This window comes from Urocampus carinirostris, chromosome 2 (genome assembly GCF_059441175.1).
Source record: "Urocampus carinirostris isolate Australia breed hairy pipefish chromosome 2, RoL_Ucar_1.0, whole genome shotgun sequence".
Classification (NCBI taxonomy): Eukaryota; Metazoa; Chordata; class Actinopteri; order Syngnathiformes; family Syngnathidae; genus Urocampus; species Urocampus carinirostris.
This window is the reverse complement of record NC_142350.1, coordinates 3673075-3691863: the sequence shown is the minus strand read 5'-3', so window position 1 is coordinate 3691863 and position 18789 is coordinate 3673075. Positions and strand designations below refer to the sequence as shown.

General features: G+C 40.9%; 2 protein-coding genes and 1 long non-coding RNA gene across 8 annotated transcripts; 1 reads left to right on the top strand and 2 right to left on the bottom strand.

Moving 5' to 3' along the window:
* Positions 1-682: 682 nt before the first annotated feature.
* LOC148370677 (uncharacterized) lies at positions 683-3073 on the bottom strand. Its single transcript, XR_015849700.1, has 3 exons — positions 2878-3073; positions 1882-1992; positions 683-920 (listed from the first exon to the last, which is right to left on the bottom strand). It is a non-coding gene; the product is annotated as an uncharacterized LOC148370677 (long non-coding RNA).
* Positions 3074-5931: 2858 nt separating this feature from the next.
* LOC148370676 (uncharacterized) lies at positions 5932-7994 on the bottom strand. 2 transcript variants are annotated; one of them, XM_088328403.1, is made up of 3 exons: positions 7670-7994; positions 7468-7581; positions 5932-6383 (listed from the first exon to the last, which is right to left on the bottom strand). In XM_088328403.1, exons 1-3 carry the CDS (start codon positions 7743-7745, stop codon positions 6166-6168), a joined length of 408 nt encoding a protein of 135 aa, XP_088184529.1. In that variant the 5' UTR covers positions 7746-7994; the 3' UTR covers positions 5932-6165. The 2 variants fall into 2 exon arrangements, with proteins under 2 accessions (XP_088184529.1, XP_088184530.1); XM_088328404.1 differs by having other exon boundaries at positions 7468-7578; positions 7670-7989.
* otud6b (OTU deubiquitinase 6B) lies at positions 6238-13021 on the top strand. Of its 5 annotated transcripts, none has more exons than XM_088328402.1 (9): positions 6238-6363; positions 8601-8663; positions 9305-9453; positions 9513-9590; positions 9653-9853; positions 11046-11163; positions 11230-11291; positions 12746-12852; positions 12917-13021. In XM_088328402.1, exons 2-9 carry the CDS (start codon positions 8621-8623, stop codon positions 13005-13007), a joined length of 849 nt encoding a protein of 282 aa, XP_088184528.1. In that variant the 5' UTR covers positions 6238-6363; positions 8601-8620; the 3' UTR covers positions 13008-13021. The 5 variants fall into 5 exon arrangements, with proteins under 5 accessions (XP_088184528.1, XP_088184527.1, XP_088184525.1 ...); XM_088328401.1 differs by lacking the exon at positions 6238-6363 and adding an exon at positions 6374-6398; XM_088328399.1 differs by lacking the exon at positions 6238-6363 and adding an exon at positions 6519-6576 and having other exon boundaries at positions 9653-9838.
* The last annotated feature ends 5768 nt before the right edge of the window (positions 13022-18789 follow it).

Genomic DNA, 18789 nt, shown 5'->3' with positions numbered 1-18789 from the left:
TGTAGATATTCCAACCATAAACTGAACGTATTATTTTAAAATGAAGTCGTAACAATAAAGACGATTGGACAAAGTTGTTTTAATTGTCAAATTATAATGAAAAACTAAATGAACAAATCAAGTGCAGTTAAATCAAATTTACCGTTTAAAGGGACAGTGTGTAATAATTAGCGCCTCCTAGTTTTACAAAAAAAAACTTTAAATTTGTGACATGAACATTGATTTGAATAGTCAAGTCAAGTCAAGTCATTTTTGAATACAATGCAAAAATACCTGAACTACTATACCAATGTTCTTTTTTAAAATAAATCATAAGTCGGGAAATTTGCATTTATTTTACAAGGGGGAATCCCTAACTAAGTAGCCGCCATGTTTGTCTGGCAACTTGCTGCTACGCTGTGCTCCGTGGCGTTGGTCTTCTTTTGCATTAGACAGTACAGTGCCATCTAGTGGTCAAATATTACACAATGGGGCCTCAAATCAAATGGACCATAGATGACAAATAAACATGATGAATTATTCATTGTTGCTGATTTCAGATTTGTGAGGACCAAAATATGGAAAACGTTCACAAAAAGAAGAGCGAAGGGAGAAAATGTATACGTAAAGAACCAAAAATATTTGTTTACCTCATTTCTTCCACCAGAAGGCGACAAATGCTGCTGCATTAAGAACACCTTCGTCTGATTTAAAAACGCTTTTTATAAAGCTTATCAGCGGGAGAAGCCATCAAATAAACATGAGTCGTATTAAAGATCCAATATGAAATAAACGTTAATTGTTGCAATTGTCAGAGTTGCAACATTCAAATCGGGCTTCGTAAGGAAAGTCGGCAACTTCTCCAGTCAGCAATCGATCACAAAAGTCGTTTGGCGAACAGCCGCGAAATCGAATCGTGATCGTCGGTTCCGAACCCACAACTGAAAGGAGGAAAAAACAACAACAATAATAATAATGATGAAAATAATAATATGACATGGGTAAGAACATGTGACTTTAAGTTGAAGAAAGCTGCACTTCATCTATGTGTGGGCAAACCGTGTGGTTGGATGGGTAAATGTGTGTTGCTATTAAGTCAAGTCTAGCCATGTTTATTTGTGACGCCCTTGATCACAAGAAGTCTCAAAGGGCTGCACAGACCACAGATTATTGTGTACTATATATTTAGTTACAAGGGTGCCTGACCTCCAGCTCTAATGATCGCAGCAAGGCTTTGGAGCTAGGACCTTAGCTCGGCCTTTTGGCTGAGAGTAAGTGTCCCGGCGTCTTGGCTTTGTAGCGTAATATGAACTGACCGATAACGAATAATGGCTAATGAATAACGAAGATGGATCAATAACCCTCAAAAATCCCTCCCCCGCACGGACCACAGATTATAGCAAACCACATGGTCTTCTCAAAGACAAAGCTTTGAAATTACGGTGGGCAAAACTCTCCATCTTTCTCTCTCCCTCTCTCACGCTGTCTTTCTTTCTCCCTGTATAAATCTCCTTCCCCTTCTATTTCTCTCTCTCTCTCTCTCTGACCCTCTCTTTATTTCTCTCTCCCCATTTCTCTTTGTATTTTTCTCCCCTTTGCTTTCCTCTGCTGTCTATTTCTCTTTTTTATGTCCCTCATATTCTCCTTCTCTCCCTGCTCCCTCTCTGTGTGTCTCTCTCTAGGAGCAGGTAGCCAAGTACACTGACTTTCTAATGCTATATTTAAAACACATTGCGAAAGGATTGTAAATATATGCATATAAGCTTTTAAAACTGCACACACAGTAATTGTGGCTTCTTCTCTCAGTGAGTAATTGCCAATATTGAGCCTTGGTTAACAAATTAGCACGCAGGTAGCATGCGTATGACGTCAGATGACACCATTTTTTGGCGGCTTCCTTACCCACAGTTCCACGATGGCATTGCTGGGCGGGACTCGAACACTCAACGTCGATTCCATTTTCGCAATTGTCGTCCAGGCTTATGAAGCAGCGGCGGCAAGTCAGACACTGCGCTAATTACCCAGAGAGGAAACGAATCTTTCGATTTGACAGCTCATTTTGTAACTTCCTCTTTATTTAATTTTGAAGGAGGGTTGGAAAAGAAGATGCCAAATAATACATAGGAAAACATCCAGTTAAAAAAGGAAAAATAACTATGATACAATCATTTAAATGGGAGAAAATATATAATTTCTTATTTTAATTTGAAAGTATTTTTCTAGTAAAATTTCTACCAAAAAATCAAAAAGTGCAATTGTCTGAAGGCAGGTAATTCATAACATTATGTTAAAAATAATAAATAACTGGAATTTATTTAATTTTTAGAAAAATAACAAAAGAACATTTTTGTTGCATATCTACACATAGTGCACCGAGCTCTACTTATTGAATTTAATTATTACTAATATAGCTTTAAAACAAAATTTATTAAATTGTAGATAACAAAAAATAAAGTTTCCTTTGACCACTAGGGTAGTAAGGGCCCCGTTTCCTGTGGTGTTTCTAGGGCATGTACAGTGTGTTGGCGCCCCTCCCTCTCCAGACCAACAAATGTTTCCAACTCGGTCAGACGCAAGACGCAAACGGAATGATTAATGAATTAATAAAGATTAAAGAGTGGCAGCCAGGAAATAAATATTTTCGATATTAATGCATAACATATTTTTTTAGCAATCATCTTACATTTTTGTATGTTTCCTTGAACTAACTAACTAAATAAAATAATTATAAGTGAAAAGTATATTCAATGCACCTTCTAGTCCATTTAGCTTTGTTTCACAAATTAATATTTTCAAAGGTAATCTTGTAGTTCAGAAAATATGGCAAAAAATAATAATTAACAGAACAAAATAATGACAACAAAATAAACACAATAAAGTAAATCCAAATTGTCTTACCAACTGCTAGAATAGCAGCCAGAGAAATTGCCATTTTCCAGAAAATTTCCATTGTCGCCCTGCAGTAACAACGGAGAATAATTCGAATGAAGAAAAAGTTGGACTTAAATACCTGCTAAAAAAACAAGCAACGGTAAATATGTGACTCGTCAAGTTTGGCGTCCATCATTAGATGACAGTAAAACGTTTCGTTAAATCAAAACCACGGAAACGAAAGTGAAAAATTGGCACCTCTTACCCTGGGTTGGTAATTGGTTATTATTTCTTCATTCCTCTCTGCCATACCGTGTAAAAACTTCCATGGAATGAAGAAAGTCAACTCGATAAAAAATGTTCAAACCTCATATTAATTCTGAAGTTTAGTCAATAAAATATAACTAAGAAATGGAAATAACTAAGAATTTAAAGTCTCACTGTGTAATATTTGACCACTAGATGGCACTGTTATCTATTGCGAACGGAAACCAGTGCCAAGAGAACGGCGTAGCAGCAAAAGACGCCAGACCAACATGGTCGTGACTAGTAGGTATGGATTCCACTATGTAAAAGGAATACATATTTCTCGGCCTTTTTTTTAATACAGAAATTAACATTGGTATTGTATTGTATGTATTTTTGCCTAGTATTCAGATCAATGTTTTTTTTTAATGAATTAACCTTTTTCTATCACTAAGAGGCACTAAATAATACACATTGTCCCTTTCAGAAAGAATTTAGGATGTTAACTGCTCTTTAAAAATGGTTTACGTCAGCCATTTTGTTATACCAAGCAGATTCATTTCAATTATAAAGTACATTCAAACCCTGCACTTAATATAAAATAATAATAATTTCGAACTTTTAGTTCGTTTAAATTGTTATTTTTTATCAACTGAAGATGTTTAAAAAGATTTTTCTGAGACAAAGTGATTGAAAAAGTTGGTTAGGCGTCAGTGTTTCGCGGTTTTCTTCGTACGCTTCACCCCAACTTGATGTACAAAAAAAGACAAAATGATTGCAATTTTTATTAAATATTTTTTTTCTATCAAAAACTTCCTACTTTTCCTCCCTTTTTACATTTCACATTTCAGTAAATATTTATTTAATTTATTTGGATCTTATTTAACTTGTTAAATATTTTTTTGGTGGTGCTGTTGGCTTCCTCAGCCCGTGATCTTCAGCTCTCGCTGGAGCGATTCGCAACCGAGTGTGAAGCGGCCGGGATGGGGATCAGCACCTCCAAGTCCGAGGCCATGGTTCTCAGTCGGAAAAGGGTGGTATGCTCCCTCCGTGTCGGGGAGGAGGTCTTGACCCAAGTGGAGGAGTTCAAGTATCTTGAGGTCTTGTTCACGAGTGAGGGTAGGATGGAACGGGAGATCGACAGACGGGTCGGTGCAGCGTCTGCCGTCATTCGGACCCTGTACCGGTCTGTCGTGGTGAAGAGGGAGCTGAGCCGAAAGGCAAAGCTCTCGATCTACCGGTCGATCTACGTTCCTACCCTCACCTATGGTCATGAACTTTGGGTCATGACCGAAAGAACTCGATCCCGGATACAAGCGGCCGAAATGAGTTTCCTCCGCAGGGTGGCTGGGTTCTCCCTTAGAGATAGGGTGAGAAGCTCAGTCATCCGGGAGGGACTCGGAGTAGAGCCACTGCTCCTCCGCGTTGAGAGGAGCCAGTTGAGGTGGCTCGGGCATCTAATAAGGATGCCTCCTGGACGCCTCCCTCGGGACGTGTTCCGGGCATGTCCCACCGGCAGGAGGCCCCGGGGGCGGCCCAGGACATGTTGGAGAGACTATGTCTCTCGGCTGGCTTGGGAACGCCTCGGGGTCCCGTCGGATGAGCTGGAGGAAGTGGCTGGGGATAGGGACGTCTGGGCTTCCCTTTTAACGCTGCTGCCCCCGCGACCCGACCTCGGATAAGCGGAAGACAATGGATGGATGGATGGAATATTTTTTTTAATGGCCAGCTGAGATTGAACACAACAACGAGTGGGCGTAGCCAGAATAGAATCCTAGCAACAAAGACAAACAAAATAACAAACAAACAAACAAACAAGAAAAAAAAAATATATATATATTCATGTTTTTTTCAACAATAAAAGGAAGAAGAAGAATAAGATTCACCACACTAATGTTCATTCACACCAGGACAAGAAAAAGGACCCAAAAAACCAAGAGTTATGTAAAAATAAATTAACAACAACAGATTAACCAGATTATTCAAACAGAAACAATGAGAGAAAAAAAGTAACCAACCATATATATATATATATATATATTTGCAGTTTTCCAGAATTTTTCATTTGTCGTCATGCAATATCTTCGATTAAAATGAATAAAATAGTAATAATTGTTATTTTTAAACATTATTTTTACCATAGTCTGCACCGCTTATCTTCAGTAGGGTCACGGGGGTGCTGGAGCCAATCCCAGCTATCTTTGTGTATTGGGCAGGGGATACCCTCAACTGGTTGCCAGCCAATCACAGTTTTACCATAGTATAATATAATAAAGGATTTGCAATAAATAAGGGTAAAACATTCACCTCATTAATGTATATTTACTCCAAGACAAGAAAAATGACTCAAATAAAAAAAAATACATGAACAAATAAAAATTTATATAAATTGATGTAGGGCAGCACGGCGGCGCAGTGGTTAGCGCGTGTGCGGCACAGTTCTAAGGTCTTGGGAACCTCCTGTGTCGGTTCAAATCCAGCTATCGGACTTCCTGTGCAGAGTTTGTATATTCTTCCCGTGCTTGCGTGGGTTTCCTCCAGGCACTCCGGTTTCCCTCCACATTCCAAAGACATGCATTTCAGGTGGATTGGCCGGTCCAAATTGTCCCTAGGTGTGAATGAGCGAGCGAGTTGTCTGTCCCCGTGTGCCCTGCGATTGGCTGGCAACCAGTTCAGGGTGTCCCCTGCCCACTGCCCGATGATTGCTGGGATGGGCTCCAGCACCCCCGCGACCCTACTGAGGATAAGCGGTGCAGCTGATGAGATAAATTGAGGTAAAAAATATGTTTTACAAGCTTGTTTATTTAAACCATGACCAAAAAACGACCCAATAAATACATTTTTAAAAAGTGCTTTTATTTAAAAAAAATAACACAGATTAACCCGATAAATATGTATTTAGCTCAGGACAAGAAAATAATGCACGTTTTATTTCAATTGTTATTTGTTTCACATTGATTGACCATCGTGCAAGTATACTGTACATTTAATTGATGCCCCAAAAAAATTTCCTACAAAAGATATCTCAGGAAATTATCCAAAAAAACACATTTCCCAACATCCCTTTTCTTACAAGAGCCTTAGTCCGAAAACGGAGACGGTCAGGGCGACATGTGCAATAGCGGTGGAGGCACTACTGGTGACGCTGTTGCACAGGTCGGTTTGGCAACAGTCGGCGCGAATTGTGAACTGATTATCGAGCACTTCTCCTGATATTGTTTGCCCGCATAAAAGCTGCGGCAGGCAGTCATGCACCCTCAGGACCAGGTCTGAATCCGGCGAGAACTCTGCAATGAACAAAAGTGACATTTATTCTGCTTCAGAAATTAACTGGACGTTTAAAATTGTCGAGCGTAAACGTTTCAGAAAAAAATGCCTTAACTTGTGAGGGTAAAGTTAATTGAATTCATCTTGAGTTAAAGTTTGAACTCATTTTTATGCATTGTAGTCTATGGCACAAAATTATTTCAATATTCAATGGTAATCCTTTTTAAGAACATTTTTAAAGTAACTTTAGCGCTTTCTGCTTGAGTAAAACGTGTGTTAAGGTTTAACTTTTAACAGCACTTAAGAATGGGTTTAGTTTTCTGTTTATTTTTTTACAATGTGGAGTGTAAACATTCTCGGGGGTAAAAGCTGTTGAAGCTTTCATGAAAGCTAATTTAGTTAATCTTGAGGTTAAGCTTTACCTCTTAACAGCATTTAAAAAAAAGTTGAGTTCTTTCTTTTTACAACATTGAGCTCAGAAATTTCAGAAGAAAGGGCTGTTACAGGATAAAGCTTTAATGCTTGTGAGTGATAGTTAATTTAGTTAATCATGAGTTAAAGCTTTAACTTGTTATCATGTGATAGTGTTTTTAGTAACCATAAAGTTTTGTAGCTCACTTTCGGCTTGAGTTAATTTCGAGTTAATAATTTAACTTTTAACAGTACTAAGGAAAGAGTTTTTTTTTTCTTTTTACAGCATTGAGTTGAAAATTCTAAGAAAAAAAGTGATGTTAAAGATTAAATCCTAATGCCTTAACTTGTGAATGAAATCTAACTGAGTTAATCTCAAGATAAAGCTTTACCTTTCGACAAAGTTAAATAATGTGTTTCATTTTCTGTCGTTTTGCAATGTGGAGTCTAGACATTTCTGAAGAAGTACTGTTAAAGATTAAAGCTTGATTGTTTTCTATGTGTCAGAGAAAACTAATAGAGTTAATCTTGAGTTAAAGATTTATTTTTAACAGCACTAAAATTGCACTAAGCTATCTCAATATTCAATTGTGAAAAATTGTGAACATACGTTCTACAGTACATTTTCAAAGTAACCTTTGATCTTGTATTGCTCACATTCATCTTGAGTTAATCTCGAGTTAAAACTCTTACCGGCTGTTAGACTCCCGCAGGCTTCGAAATCGTCATTGCACGAGACGTCGATTCCATTCTCGCAAAGATCATTGGAGCTCAGGGGGCATTGGCGGCAAGTCAGGCACTCGGCTGCTTTTCAAAGACAAAAACATTTTTTTTACCATAAGAATAGAAAAAATAATATATATATATATATATATATATACAATCAGCGTCTCACCGAATACTGCCATAGCAGCCAGAAAAACGGCAGTTTTCCCCAAATTCTTCATGCTCCTTTGCGTGATCATAATCATCTGGGAGGGGGGGACGCTCGACTTAAATACCCGTTGGACTTTAGGGAGCAGCCAAAAGAAAAAAACATAAATATGTGACAAATCAGGTTTAGCGTCTGTTATTAGGGCGCTTCAATGTATCACGGCAATCAAAATGAAAGTTAAGAAATGTTTTACTCGCTTCACAAAAGTCAAGTCATGTTTCACTTTTTGTTTCTGAATAGGCTGAAAAAAAAACTTATGTTGCACTGAGGTTTTTTTTGCTTTTTATAACACTGACGAATGAAATGTTTTGGTTTTAGTCAAAAACACTGTTGGATGATTTATTTATATTACACTAAGTCACTGTCTCTGTGACGTCACAAACACTGCAAAGTATTTTTTGACGCAAACGTAAACTAAAAGCCCCCTCAAATAAACGTGTTGATATTTTCAATAACATGTATTTTTTTTTGTAGTTTATGTAAAAAATACAGTAATCTAACCGTTCTCTCACTATGACGCAAAGTTAAGACATTCCGGAAAAAAACGCCGAACAAAACACATTTCAATCATCGTCACACTTAAATATTTTAAACTTCATTAAAAGTCTTTGTTTAAAAAAAAACCCGTAAATTAAACTATTTCATTTTTTTTTTGCAGTTCAAGTGAAAATCCGAGTTAGTCCTCCGTGTTTCCCCCATCTGACCATGGGAGGGCGCGATATGGTCTGTAACTCAAAAAGCGAAGAAGACACTCCGGAAAAATTAAACACCGAACACAACACGTTTTATTTATAGTCTCATTGAATATTTTCATCCCTTTTTTCAAACCTTAAAAAACGTGACATGAAGTTTAAACAACACTGATTTGCTTGATATTCAATTATGGACGAAGAGGACGGGAACCCGGAGGAGATGTTGCTAAAGCGGCATCGTCGGGAGCGGAAAGACCTGCAAGGTAAATAGATTTTATTTAGCTGTATTTTATTTATTCATTCTTATTTCTGCACAATGCTGCTGCTTATGTTAATGTACTTTTTTTCTGATGCACTTGCAATTTAGACCAATCTCCAAGCCCTACCTTATAAATATTGACTCTCTGTCACAATATTATTATTTCTTGTTTTTCCTTATTTTTTTTTTCACTTTTATTCTGGTATGCGACGTCTAATCTCGTTACAAACAATGTCCACAATGTATTTAAACACAATAAAGGAAATTCTAATTGTAAATGCTAGATTATGGCAATTCCCTGCTCTGTGGATTTCTACAAAATAGCTAATTATAATTCCATACTGTCTGGATTCCTAAAAAAAAAATAATAATAGTAACAATAAATAAAATTCTAATTCTAAGAGCATTATCATTGCGATTCCTTGCTCTCCAGATCCCCCCCAAAATAAATAAAATCAATGAGAATGAAGACAGTAGGAATTCTAAAAGCTAGATTATTGCAATTCTCTACTCTCCAGATTTACTAAAATATATTTTTGTTTTTCCATGCTCTACGGATTCCCCCCACATAAATGTAATGAGTGACAATTGACAAATCAATTACAAAAATGGGCATTATCTACATGCATCTGTAATTTTTGACAGCCAAAATCCAGAGCATGAAAAACAGTGTTCCCAAGAACGACAAGAAGAGACGGAAGCAAATGATGGAGGAGGTTGCCAAATTGGAGGCCGAACTGGACCAGAAACAAGAAGAGGAGACGCTGCAACTGTCATCTAAGTCCGATGCAAAGGTACGACATTTGACTCGATCATATTCAGGTTTTTTCATCCACCCAGCTGTCCTTCAAAGGTCGAGGTTGAAGCCAATGAAATGGAGGCCTTGACTATTGAGATGCAGCCACGCGTCACCAAAGCCCAGAAAAGAAGGGTGAGCTTGTTATAGAGTCCGAACTCCAACCTTCTCAGTCTTTAATAGAGTTCTGATTTCAGGACAAGAAGGCGTCTCAGGAGCGCGAGCGAGAACATCGGATCGCTGAGGCCGAGGTGCAAAACCTACAGGGGGAGCGCTACCTGGAGGGCGTCAAGCTGACAGAGAAGCTGTCTCAAAGAGGTTTTCAGATCAAGGAGATATCTTCTGATGGACACTGCATGTATCGGGCTGTTCTAGATCAGCTGGTACGTCCTGATGAGGTACCAAGTCTTCAAATACAGTTGACTCCGGGATACAGCATGAAATGGGGTTCGTAATGTGAAATTTTCATAAAGTGGTGGATAGAAACGTATGCTAACAAGATAAAGGCATTAAACTACTTATATATAGGATATATGACATTTGATGTACCCTTGGTGTGACATGACTGGAGCTGGTTGAGTGGAATAGCAGGTGGATGCGACGGAGAACACAGATTACAATTGAATGTGATGGAAAAAAAACTTCACTTGCGAGAATTGTCATGCCCATGGAGAATTTCCCTGCTTAAATCACTTGATTAGTGAGTGTATTCATACTTGATTTGTTTGCCTTCTTTGTATTTCTTGATCTTCGCAAGCTTTGTGTCCATAGTGAACATCATTTTGCTTCACCCTTTAGCATCACGGCAAGCCTTGGGCCCATTAGCAAATAGATACAGTAGAAAAAATACAGTATTTTATGACTGTAATGTATTTATATAGTTTTTATAAAATGCGTGAGGATATCTGTGTGACAAACGTTAAAACTCCTTTAACATTAGGTTTCATTATTCTGAAGGCACTACATATATACTTTATTCTTTAGTCCTCGCTTTTGCACTCCTGTCTATAGATGGGGTTAGGGATGTTCGGACGTCCATGTAGCGCATTAGACAGCACAGTGACATCTGATTCCCAAAGTCTTTACGAAGCACATGAGATTCTCAGTGAAGAGAAATAAAGTCATTGTGGGAGGTAATTCAATCAATAGCATATGGGCTTCCTCATGATGCCATAATGAAAACCAATAGCATACCAGCTTTCGGGGGAAGGTGGATGGTTTGTGTTTGTATGTCAGAGTAGCGAACATTACTACTCTAACTCCCCGACTTGCAAAGTCTCAATGAAGTACACGTTATTCTCAGTGTAAAGAAAAAGGTATTGTTGGAGTTAGTTAAGCCAATACCATAGCGGCATCTTAGGGATTCCATGACATAAACCAAGAGCAGACTAGCATTTTATATAACGTCGACCAACAGCTTCTTCGATGTGTAACTTTTGGGAGTTAAAAAAATGGTTGTCGATGTGGTGTAGTGTGGTTAAGAGAGTCAGAAAAAACATCATATTTTACACCTCAAAGTGAGATCGTTGTAAGGCAGAATCGTCGTATCTTGGGGGTCTACTGTAACCGCAATGTTGTCGTTTTCAACAGAAGTCCCAGTGGAGCGTGCAGGAGCTTCGGCGCCGGACAGCGGCGCACATGCGAGACCACGCCGACGACTTCTTGCCGTTCCTCAGCCATTCTGACACAGGCGACGCTTACACAGCCGGTACCCCGAAAAAAAACAATCGGGCTTTAACATTTTTCGTCTCTATCGTTTCAATTTGTTTTATAGAGGATTTTGAGAAATACTGCGACGACGTGGAGCACACGGCAGTGTGGGGCGGACAGCTGGAGGTTAGTTAATTGATACTTTTTGCGTGTGTTATGAATATTTATTTGTGTTTGGTTTGTCTTTAATAAGACATTTGATTTTTCCAACCATTCTATTTAGTGAGACCCCCGAAAATATATTTAAAATGCTCGGAATATTGCAGTTAACATTAGGATACTTTTTAATGAACAAAAACCTTTAAAAATCGTTTCATAATCAAATCTCACATCCCTCAATCATAATTCAATTGTGAGCCTCCGAAAATACCCCTGGCCCTCCAGCTAGGGCAAACCATTTATGCCATTAAGTTACTGGTCTGGCCCCAATGAGTTTTTTTTTTTTTTTGACGCCCCTGCACTAAGGGACCCCTGCACCAGACATTGAGAGTACCTGCAGCCTTTTATTTTTATCATGACTTAATTTTGTTATTCCTACTTTTTGTCTGACCTGAATCTTTTTTTTATTCTTTTAACACTGCAAACGTTTTTAGAATATTTTGGTACGACTCAGAATGTATTTAATTTTCTTTTTCTTTTTTTTTTTTAATAGATATTTCGTACGGCTTTATTAATTTGATTTTGTTTAACAATATGAATGCTTTTAGAAACATTTTTGTTTGACCTAAAATTAAATTTTTTGAAACAAATCAAACATTTTCAGAATTGTTTTTCTCCGACACAAAATTAGTTTGATTTTTCTTTAATGCTATGAAAACTTTTATAATCTTTTTGTCTGGCTTTAAATTTATTTTATTTCATTTAACCCTTCGAATGTTTTAAGAATATTTTTTTGTTTCACCTGACATTTTCAGTATTATTTTATACACGGCAACTGTTTGTATACGTTTTTCAAAAAAATGTGAAATGAAATTAATTTTATGGTTGTGTTTAAACTGCAAATAGTTTAGACTATTTACGTCCAGTCTGAAATTAATTCTATTCCTCTTTTATTTTCATTTTTAGAATATTTTTTCTCTGACTTATTTCTTTTTTTTTACATTTTCAATACTTTTTTGTTCAGCCTGCAATTTTTTTTCATTTTTTATTTTCTATTATCTCAGTTTTTGGAATATTGTTTTATTTTTCTATTATAATTTTTTTTTACAATATTTTGTATCCAGGCTGAATTTTTTTCCCTTCCATTTTTTATTTTAAAATATTTTTGTTGCTGGGATTTATTATTATTTTTAATATTTTAAAACATTTTCAAAATAGTTAATATTATCTGCATTTGTAAAATCCGATCTTAAACATTACACTTGTTGTTCTTTAAAAGAGATTGATATTGATTCTAAACATGTACGTTAATTTTAACAGGAAAATACATTTAAACGACTTAACAAGTAACGAATCGAAACGTGTCCTTCATATGAAAGTTACCTGAGACCCTCTGCGACTACAAGCCAGGCAAAAAAATGGGAACGTGAATAATTTCAGTTTTACCTAAATCTTTATATTCAATAATGGTCTCTAATCAGCTGCAAGCACTCAGCAAAATCCTCCAGCATCCCATCCAAGTCATTCAAGCCAATTCGCCAGCCATCAACATCGGCGAGGAGCACAGTGGGGAAGCCATCACCCTGATGTGAGAAATACACAAAAACATTTTCCACTTGCAATAATGTCATATGCAATGTGTAACTTTGCAGCTACATGCATCACGCTTACGGGCTGGGGGAGCACTACAATTCGGTGGAGCAGCGCAAGGAAGGACGAATACTTACTGCTGAACATAAATAAAATTATATTCATCATTTTTGGGTCTGGAGAAATCTTTGACACACTTCTTTAGTTTAAAAGCACTCAAGGGTTCCTGCAAATGGTCTCTTTTTTTCTCTTTTATCAACTAGAACAAGTAAGTCTAAGCTCACGATTTCCCTGGAAAAAAATACCGCAGAGCGTAAAACAAACCACCGAGCATTGCTGAGAAAATTAATTTTTCTTCTTCATGTATAATGCATGAGCTTTAATTGCAAAGCTAGAAACTAATGACTCTGGACTGCAGGGGAGACATACATCCTCTGCAAACTGCATGAAAAATCAGCTCAAAAAGGCAGAGACCGAAAAATAAAAGGAATCAGGACGACCGAGACGCTAATTGATGAATAATTGAAGCGGTGAGTGACGGGCACAATTGTGACATGTTGCTTCAATCATTTTCCCTACAGCGTGGAAGAGGAAAAGAGGAATGGACTTAAATCAAAGCTGATAGTTCCACCGGATTTACAATAAATTAACAAGAAATAGTTTTTTAAAGTCTGTGACTGGCTGGCACCCAGTTTAGAGTGTCCCCTACCCACTGCCCAAAGGTAGCTGGGATTGGCTCCAGTTGGATATTGTCAACGCATACTTAACAGAGAAAATAATTAATTTGAAACTTTTTAAGGATCCCTCAAACTCCGCACCCCACATTTAAACATGAATAAAAGTGAGTGTATTGAATGAAAATAAACTTCTATCCATCCATCCATTGTCTTCCGCTTATCCGAGGTCGGGTCGCGGGGGCAGCAGCGTTAAAAGGGAAGCCCAGACGTCCCTATCCCCAGCCAGCTCATCCGACGGGACCCCGAGGCGTTCCCAAGCCAGCCGAGAGACATAGTCTCTCCAACGTGTCCTGGGCCGCCCCCGGGGCCTCCTGCCGGTGGGACATGCCCGGAACACCTCCCGAGGGAGGCGTCCAGGTGGCATCCTTATTAGATGCCCGAGCCACCTCAACTGGCTCCTCTCAACGCGGAGGAGCAGTGGCTCTACACCGAGTCCCTCCCGGATGACTGAGCTTCTCACCTTATCTCTAAGGGAGAACCCAGCCACCTTGCGGAGGAAACTCATTTCGGCCACTTGTATCCGGGATCGAGTTCTTTCGGTCATGACCCAAAGTTCATGACCGTAGGTGAGGGTAGGAACGTAGATCGACCGGTAGATCGAGAGCTTTGCCTTTCGGCTGAGCTCCCTCTTCACCACGACAGACCGGTACAGGGTCCGAATGACGGCAGACGCTGCACCGACCCGTCTGTCGATCTCCCGTTCCATCCTACCCTCACTCGTGAACAAGACCCCAAGATACTTGAACTCCTCCACTTGGGGCAAGACCTCCTCCTCGACCCGGAGGGAGCATACCACCCTTTTCCGACTGAGAACCATGGCCTCGGACTTGGAGGTGCTGATCCCCATCCCGGCCGCTTCACACTCGGCTGCGAATCGCTCCAGCGAGAGCTGAAGATCACGGCCTGAGGAAGCCAACAGCACCAAGTCATCTGCAAAAAGCAGTGACGCAATGCTGAGGCCCCCAAACCGGACTCCATCCCCGCCAAGGCTGCGCCTAGAAATTCTGTCCATAAAAGTTATGAACAGAATCGGTGACAAAGGGCAGCCCTGGCGGAGCCCAACCCTCACCAGGAACGAATCCGACTTACTGCCGGCAATGCGGACCAGACTCTGGCACCGGGCAAACAGGGACCGCACAGCCCGGATAAGACTGTGCGGTACCCCATACTCCCGAAGCACCCCCCACAGGGCCTCCCGAGGAACACGGTCGAATGCCTTCTCCAAGTCCACAAAACACATGTAGACCGGACAGGCAAACTCCCATGCACCCTCAAAGACCCTGAAGAGTGTATAGAGCTGGTCCAGTGTTCCACGGCCAGGACAAAAACCACACTGTTCCTCCTGAATCCGAGATTCGACTTCCTGGCAGACCCTCCTCTCCAGTACCCCTGAATAGACCTTACCAGGGAGGCTGAGAAGTGTGATTCCCCTGTAGTTGGAACATACTCTCCGGTCCCCCTTCTTAAAGACGGGAACCACCACCCCAGTCTGCCAGTCCAGAGGCACTGTCCCTGATGTCCACGCGATGTTGCAGAGGCGCGTCAACCATGACACGCCCACAACATCCAGAGCCTTAATGAAGTCCGGGCGGATCTCATCGACCCCCGGGGCCCTGCCACCGAGGAGTTTTTTGACAACCTCGGTGACTTCAACCCCAGTGATACGAGAGCCCAACCCAGAGTCCTCAGGCTCTGCTTCCCCAGAGGAAGACGTGTCGGCGGGATTGAGGAGGTCTTCGAAGTACTCCGCCCACCGATTCACAACGTCCCTGGTCGAGGTCAGCAGCGCCCCATCGGCACTATACACAGTGTCGATGGCACACCGCTTCCCCCCCTAAGACGTCGGATGGTGGACCAGAATTTCCTCAAAGCCGTTCGGCAGTCGGTTTCAATGGCCTCGCCAAACTCCTCCCATGCCCGAGTTTTTGCCTCGGCAACCGCCAAAGCCGCATTCCGCTTGGCCAGCCGATACCTGCCAGCTGCTTCCAGAGTCCCACAGGCCAGGAAGGCCCGATAAGACTCCTTCTTCAGCTTGACGGCATCCCTCACCGCCGGTGACCACCAACGGGTCTGAGGGTTGCCGCCGCGGCAGGCACCGACTACCTTACGGCCACAGCTCCGATCAGCCGCCTCGACAATGGAGGCGCGGAACATGGTCCACTCGGACTCAATGTCCCCCGCCTCCCTCGGGACATGGGCGAAGTTATGCCGGAGGTGTGAATTGAAACTTCTTCTGACAGGAGATTCTGCCAGCCGTTCCCAACAGACCCTCACAACACGCTTGGGTCTGCCGGGTCGGGCCGGCATCTTCCCCCACCATCGAAGCCAACCCACCACCAGGTGGTGATCGGTTGACAGCTCCGCCCCTCTCTTCACCCGAGGGTCCAGAACATGCGGCCGCAGGTCCGACGAAACGATGACAAAGTCGATCATCGAACTAAGGCCTAGGGTGTCCCGGTGCCAAGTGTACATATGGACACCCTTATGTCTGAACATGGTGTTCATTATGGACAGACCATGACGAGCACAGAAGTTCAATAATGAAACACCACTCGGGTTCAGGTCAGGGGGGCCGTTCTTCCCAATCCCTCCAGGTCTCACTGTCATTGCCCACGTGAGCGTTGAAGTCTCCCAGCAGTACGAGGGAGTCCCCAGGGGGCGCGCTCTCAAGCACACCCTCTAAGGACCCCAAAAAGGGTGGGTACTCCGAACTGCTATTTGGTGCATAAGCACAAACAACTGTCAGGACCCGTCCCCCCACCCGAAGGCGGAGGGAGGCTACCCTCTCGTCTACCGGGGTGAACCCCAAAGTACAGGCGCCGAGCCGTGGAGCAATTAATATGCCCACACCGGCTCTGCGCCTCTCACCACGGGCAACTCCAGAGTGGAAGAGAGTCCAACCCCTCTCGAGAGGACTGGTACCAGAGCCCAAGCCGTGCGTAGAGGTGAGTCCGACTATATCTAGTCGGAATTTCTCAACCTCACGCACCAACTCGGGCTCCTTCCCTGCCAGAGAGGTAATGTTCCATGTCCCAAAAGCCAGTTTCTGTAGCCGGGGATCGTTGCGCCAAGGACCCCTCCCTTGGCTGCTACCCAGCTCTCTGCGCACCCAACCGCTTTGGCCCCTCCTACAGGTGGTGAGCCCATGGGAAGAGGGTCCCACGTCGTCCCTTCGGGCTGTGCCCGGTCGGCCCACGTGGGTAAACTTGATAGCCTTAAAAATGAGGCAACTACTTTTGTGATATCTTGCACAATATTCAAGTCATGTTTATTTGTATAGTGCTTGATCACAAGAAGTCTCAAAGGGCTGCACAGACTATTATTACACCATCCCCTATCTGAAACCTACATGAGAGAAAGGAAAAACTGAATACATTAGCATGAAGAAACCTTGAGCAGGGACCGAACATGAGGTAATACCCCTTCCACTACCGAATAATATCGTCTAACGAAAGCATATAAATGCTGAAAAGAAGGGAACCAAATAATAGGAAAAAAAACACTTTAAAGTCAAGCATTTTCAAAATAAAAAAGAAAAATAATTTCAATCATTAATGAAACAAAAAATAATAATAAACACAAAAAAAGTACAGTATGTACGATTCGACTACAACGCCACACAAAAGATGGCCGCCTTTATGCAAATGAGAAGGCGGGGATAACATGACAGGAGGGCGCCGTACAGACAGGAAAAACAAAGGCACACGTATATTGCTGACGTTTTTAGATTTTTTTTTTTTTTTTTTTTTTTTTTTTTTTTTTTTAGCAATATTGTTACGGACATGTCCGAATGTGCAGTTTCCATATGCGTGAGAAGATAAGCAGGACATTGTTGTTCAGCCTTTAAGCATATTTATTCCTCAACAGCAAGCAAAATAGAACACGGCTCCATTCAATAGAACATCGCAATCTACAATGACCAAACGAAATATGGTGCGTGCGTAATGACGTCACTCAGTGGTAAAGTCTTACAGCAATACCACGAGTAAGAGCGCTATTAAATTGACAAATCTTAACAAACATAATTATCTTGTTATACATAGCATGAAAACAAACATACACCATAGAATGGTAGTCTGTAGAGCCCTTTGAGACGTCTTGTGATTAAGTGCTATTGAAATCAATAACGTGATTTTATTTTAATATTTTATATAGCGCAGTACTATCAAAAGCCACTGGAGAACAGTGTGGTCCTTTTCGCTGCCTTAGCAACAAAGAGGAAAAACCGGCTTACAGGTTGCAACATTAATGCTTGAAATATCCATCCATCCATCCATTATCCGCACCGCTTATCCTCAGTAGGGTCGTGGGTGTTGGAGCCAAATATGATATACAAATAATATTAAAAACAAGCAATTGTGTAATTTTATAAAACATATGAAAAAAAATGAAGCACACACGAATACAATTTGATCCCCAAACTCTTATTTGGGGAAATGTGTTCTTAAGTGGTTTTATCTTTCAGCATTAGTGACTAAAAATCAAGCAGGTCAAGCTAAAACGTCGCCTTCCCCCCCCAAAAAAAATACACATTTTCTTTCTTTTGGGATTTTTTTTAAACTAAGTGTCAACACATTTACACTTCTTGTCATTTCGATCACTTGGTGATTATGCCTTTGTACTCATCCCTCCAAAAAAAGAAACAAAAGAATAGTTTGTTTTTGCAAAATATTTATCTGCTATTTGTATTTGTATTTTGTAGGTTTCCTCTGGGCACTGCGGTTTCCTCCAACGTTCCAAAAACATGCATGTTAGGTTAATTGGCCGGTCCAAATTGTCCCTAAGTGTGAATGAGCGAGCGAATTGTTTGTCCTTGTGTACCCTGAGACTGGCTGGCAACCAGTTCAGGGTGTCCCCTGCCCACTGCCCGAAGATAGCTAAGATGGGCTCCAGCCCCCTCGCGACCCTACTGAGGATAAGCGATGCAGATGGATGGATGTTTGTTCTGCGCCAGTAATCCCGGAAAAAGGATTTTTGTAAACAAAGACCAAAAGTAATGACGTTTAATGAAATAAAGGCAGGAAAACCATCTCACGTTAAATGAGAATCACTAACTTTTTGGAATTTGAAATAGGCAATCAAAGAAGTCCGTGGGACCATTAATGAGGGCACCGACTTGTCCCAATGGAGAGCAATTTGAATAATTAACAGATCACATTTTGTTGTTGTTTTTTTAGATACAGGTTTTTTTTTTTACA

Bases quoted from the DNA above. Each gene is read 5' to 3' on its own strand.
- otud6b (XM_088328398.1), top strand. From the start codon at position 6,534: ATGCATTGTAGTCTATGGCACAAAATTATTTCAATATTCAATG. The intron at 9,454-9,512 runs GTACGACATTTG...TGTCCTTCAAAG, and splicing joins CATCTAAGTCCGATGCAAAG to GTCGAGGTTGAAGCCAATGA. The intron at 9,591-9,652 runs GTGAGCTTGTTA...TTCTGATTTCAG, and splicing joins CCAAAGCCCAGAAAAGAAGG to GACAAGAAGGCGTCTCAGGA.
- LOC148370676 (XM_088328403.1), bottom strand. From the start codon at position 7,745: ATGATTATGATCACGCAAAGGAGCATGAAGAATTTGGGGAAAACTGCC. The intron at 7,582-7,669 runs GTGAGACGCTGA...GTCTTTGAAAAG, and splicing joins GGCTGCTATGGCAGTATTCG to CAGCCGAGTGCCTGACTTGC. The intron at 6,384-7,467 runs GTAAGAGTTTTA...TGTTCATTGCAG, and splicing joins CTGCGGGAGTCTAACAGCCG to AGTTCTCGCCGGATTCAGAC.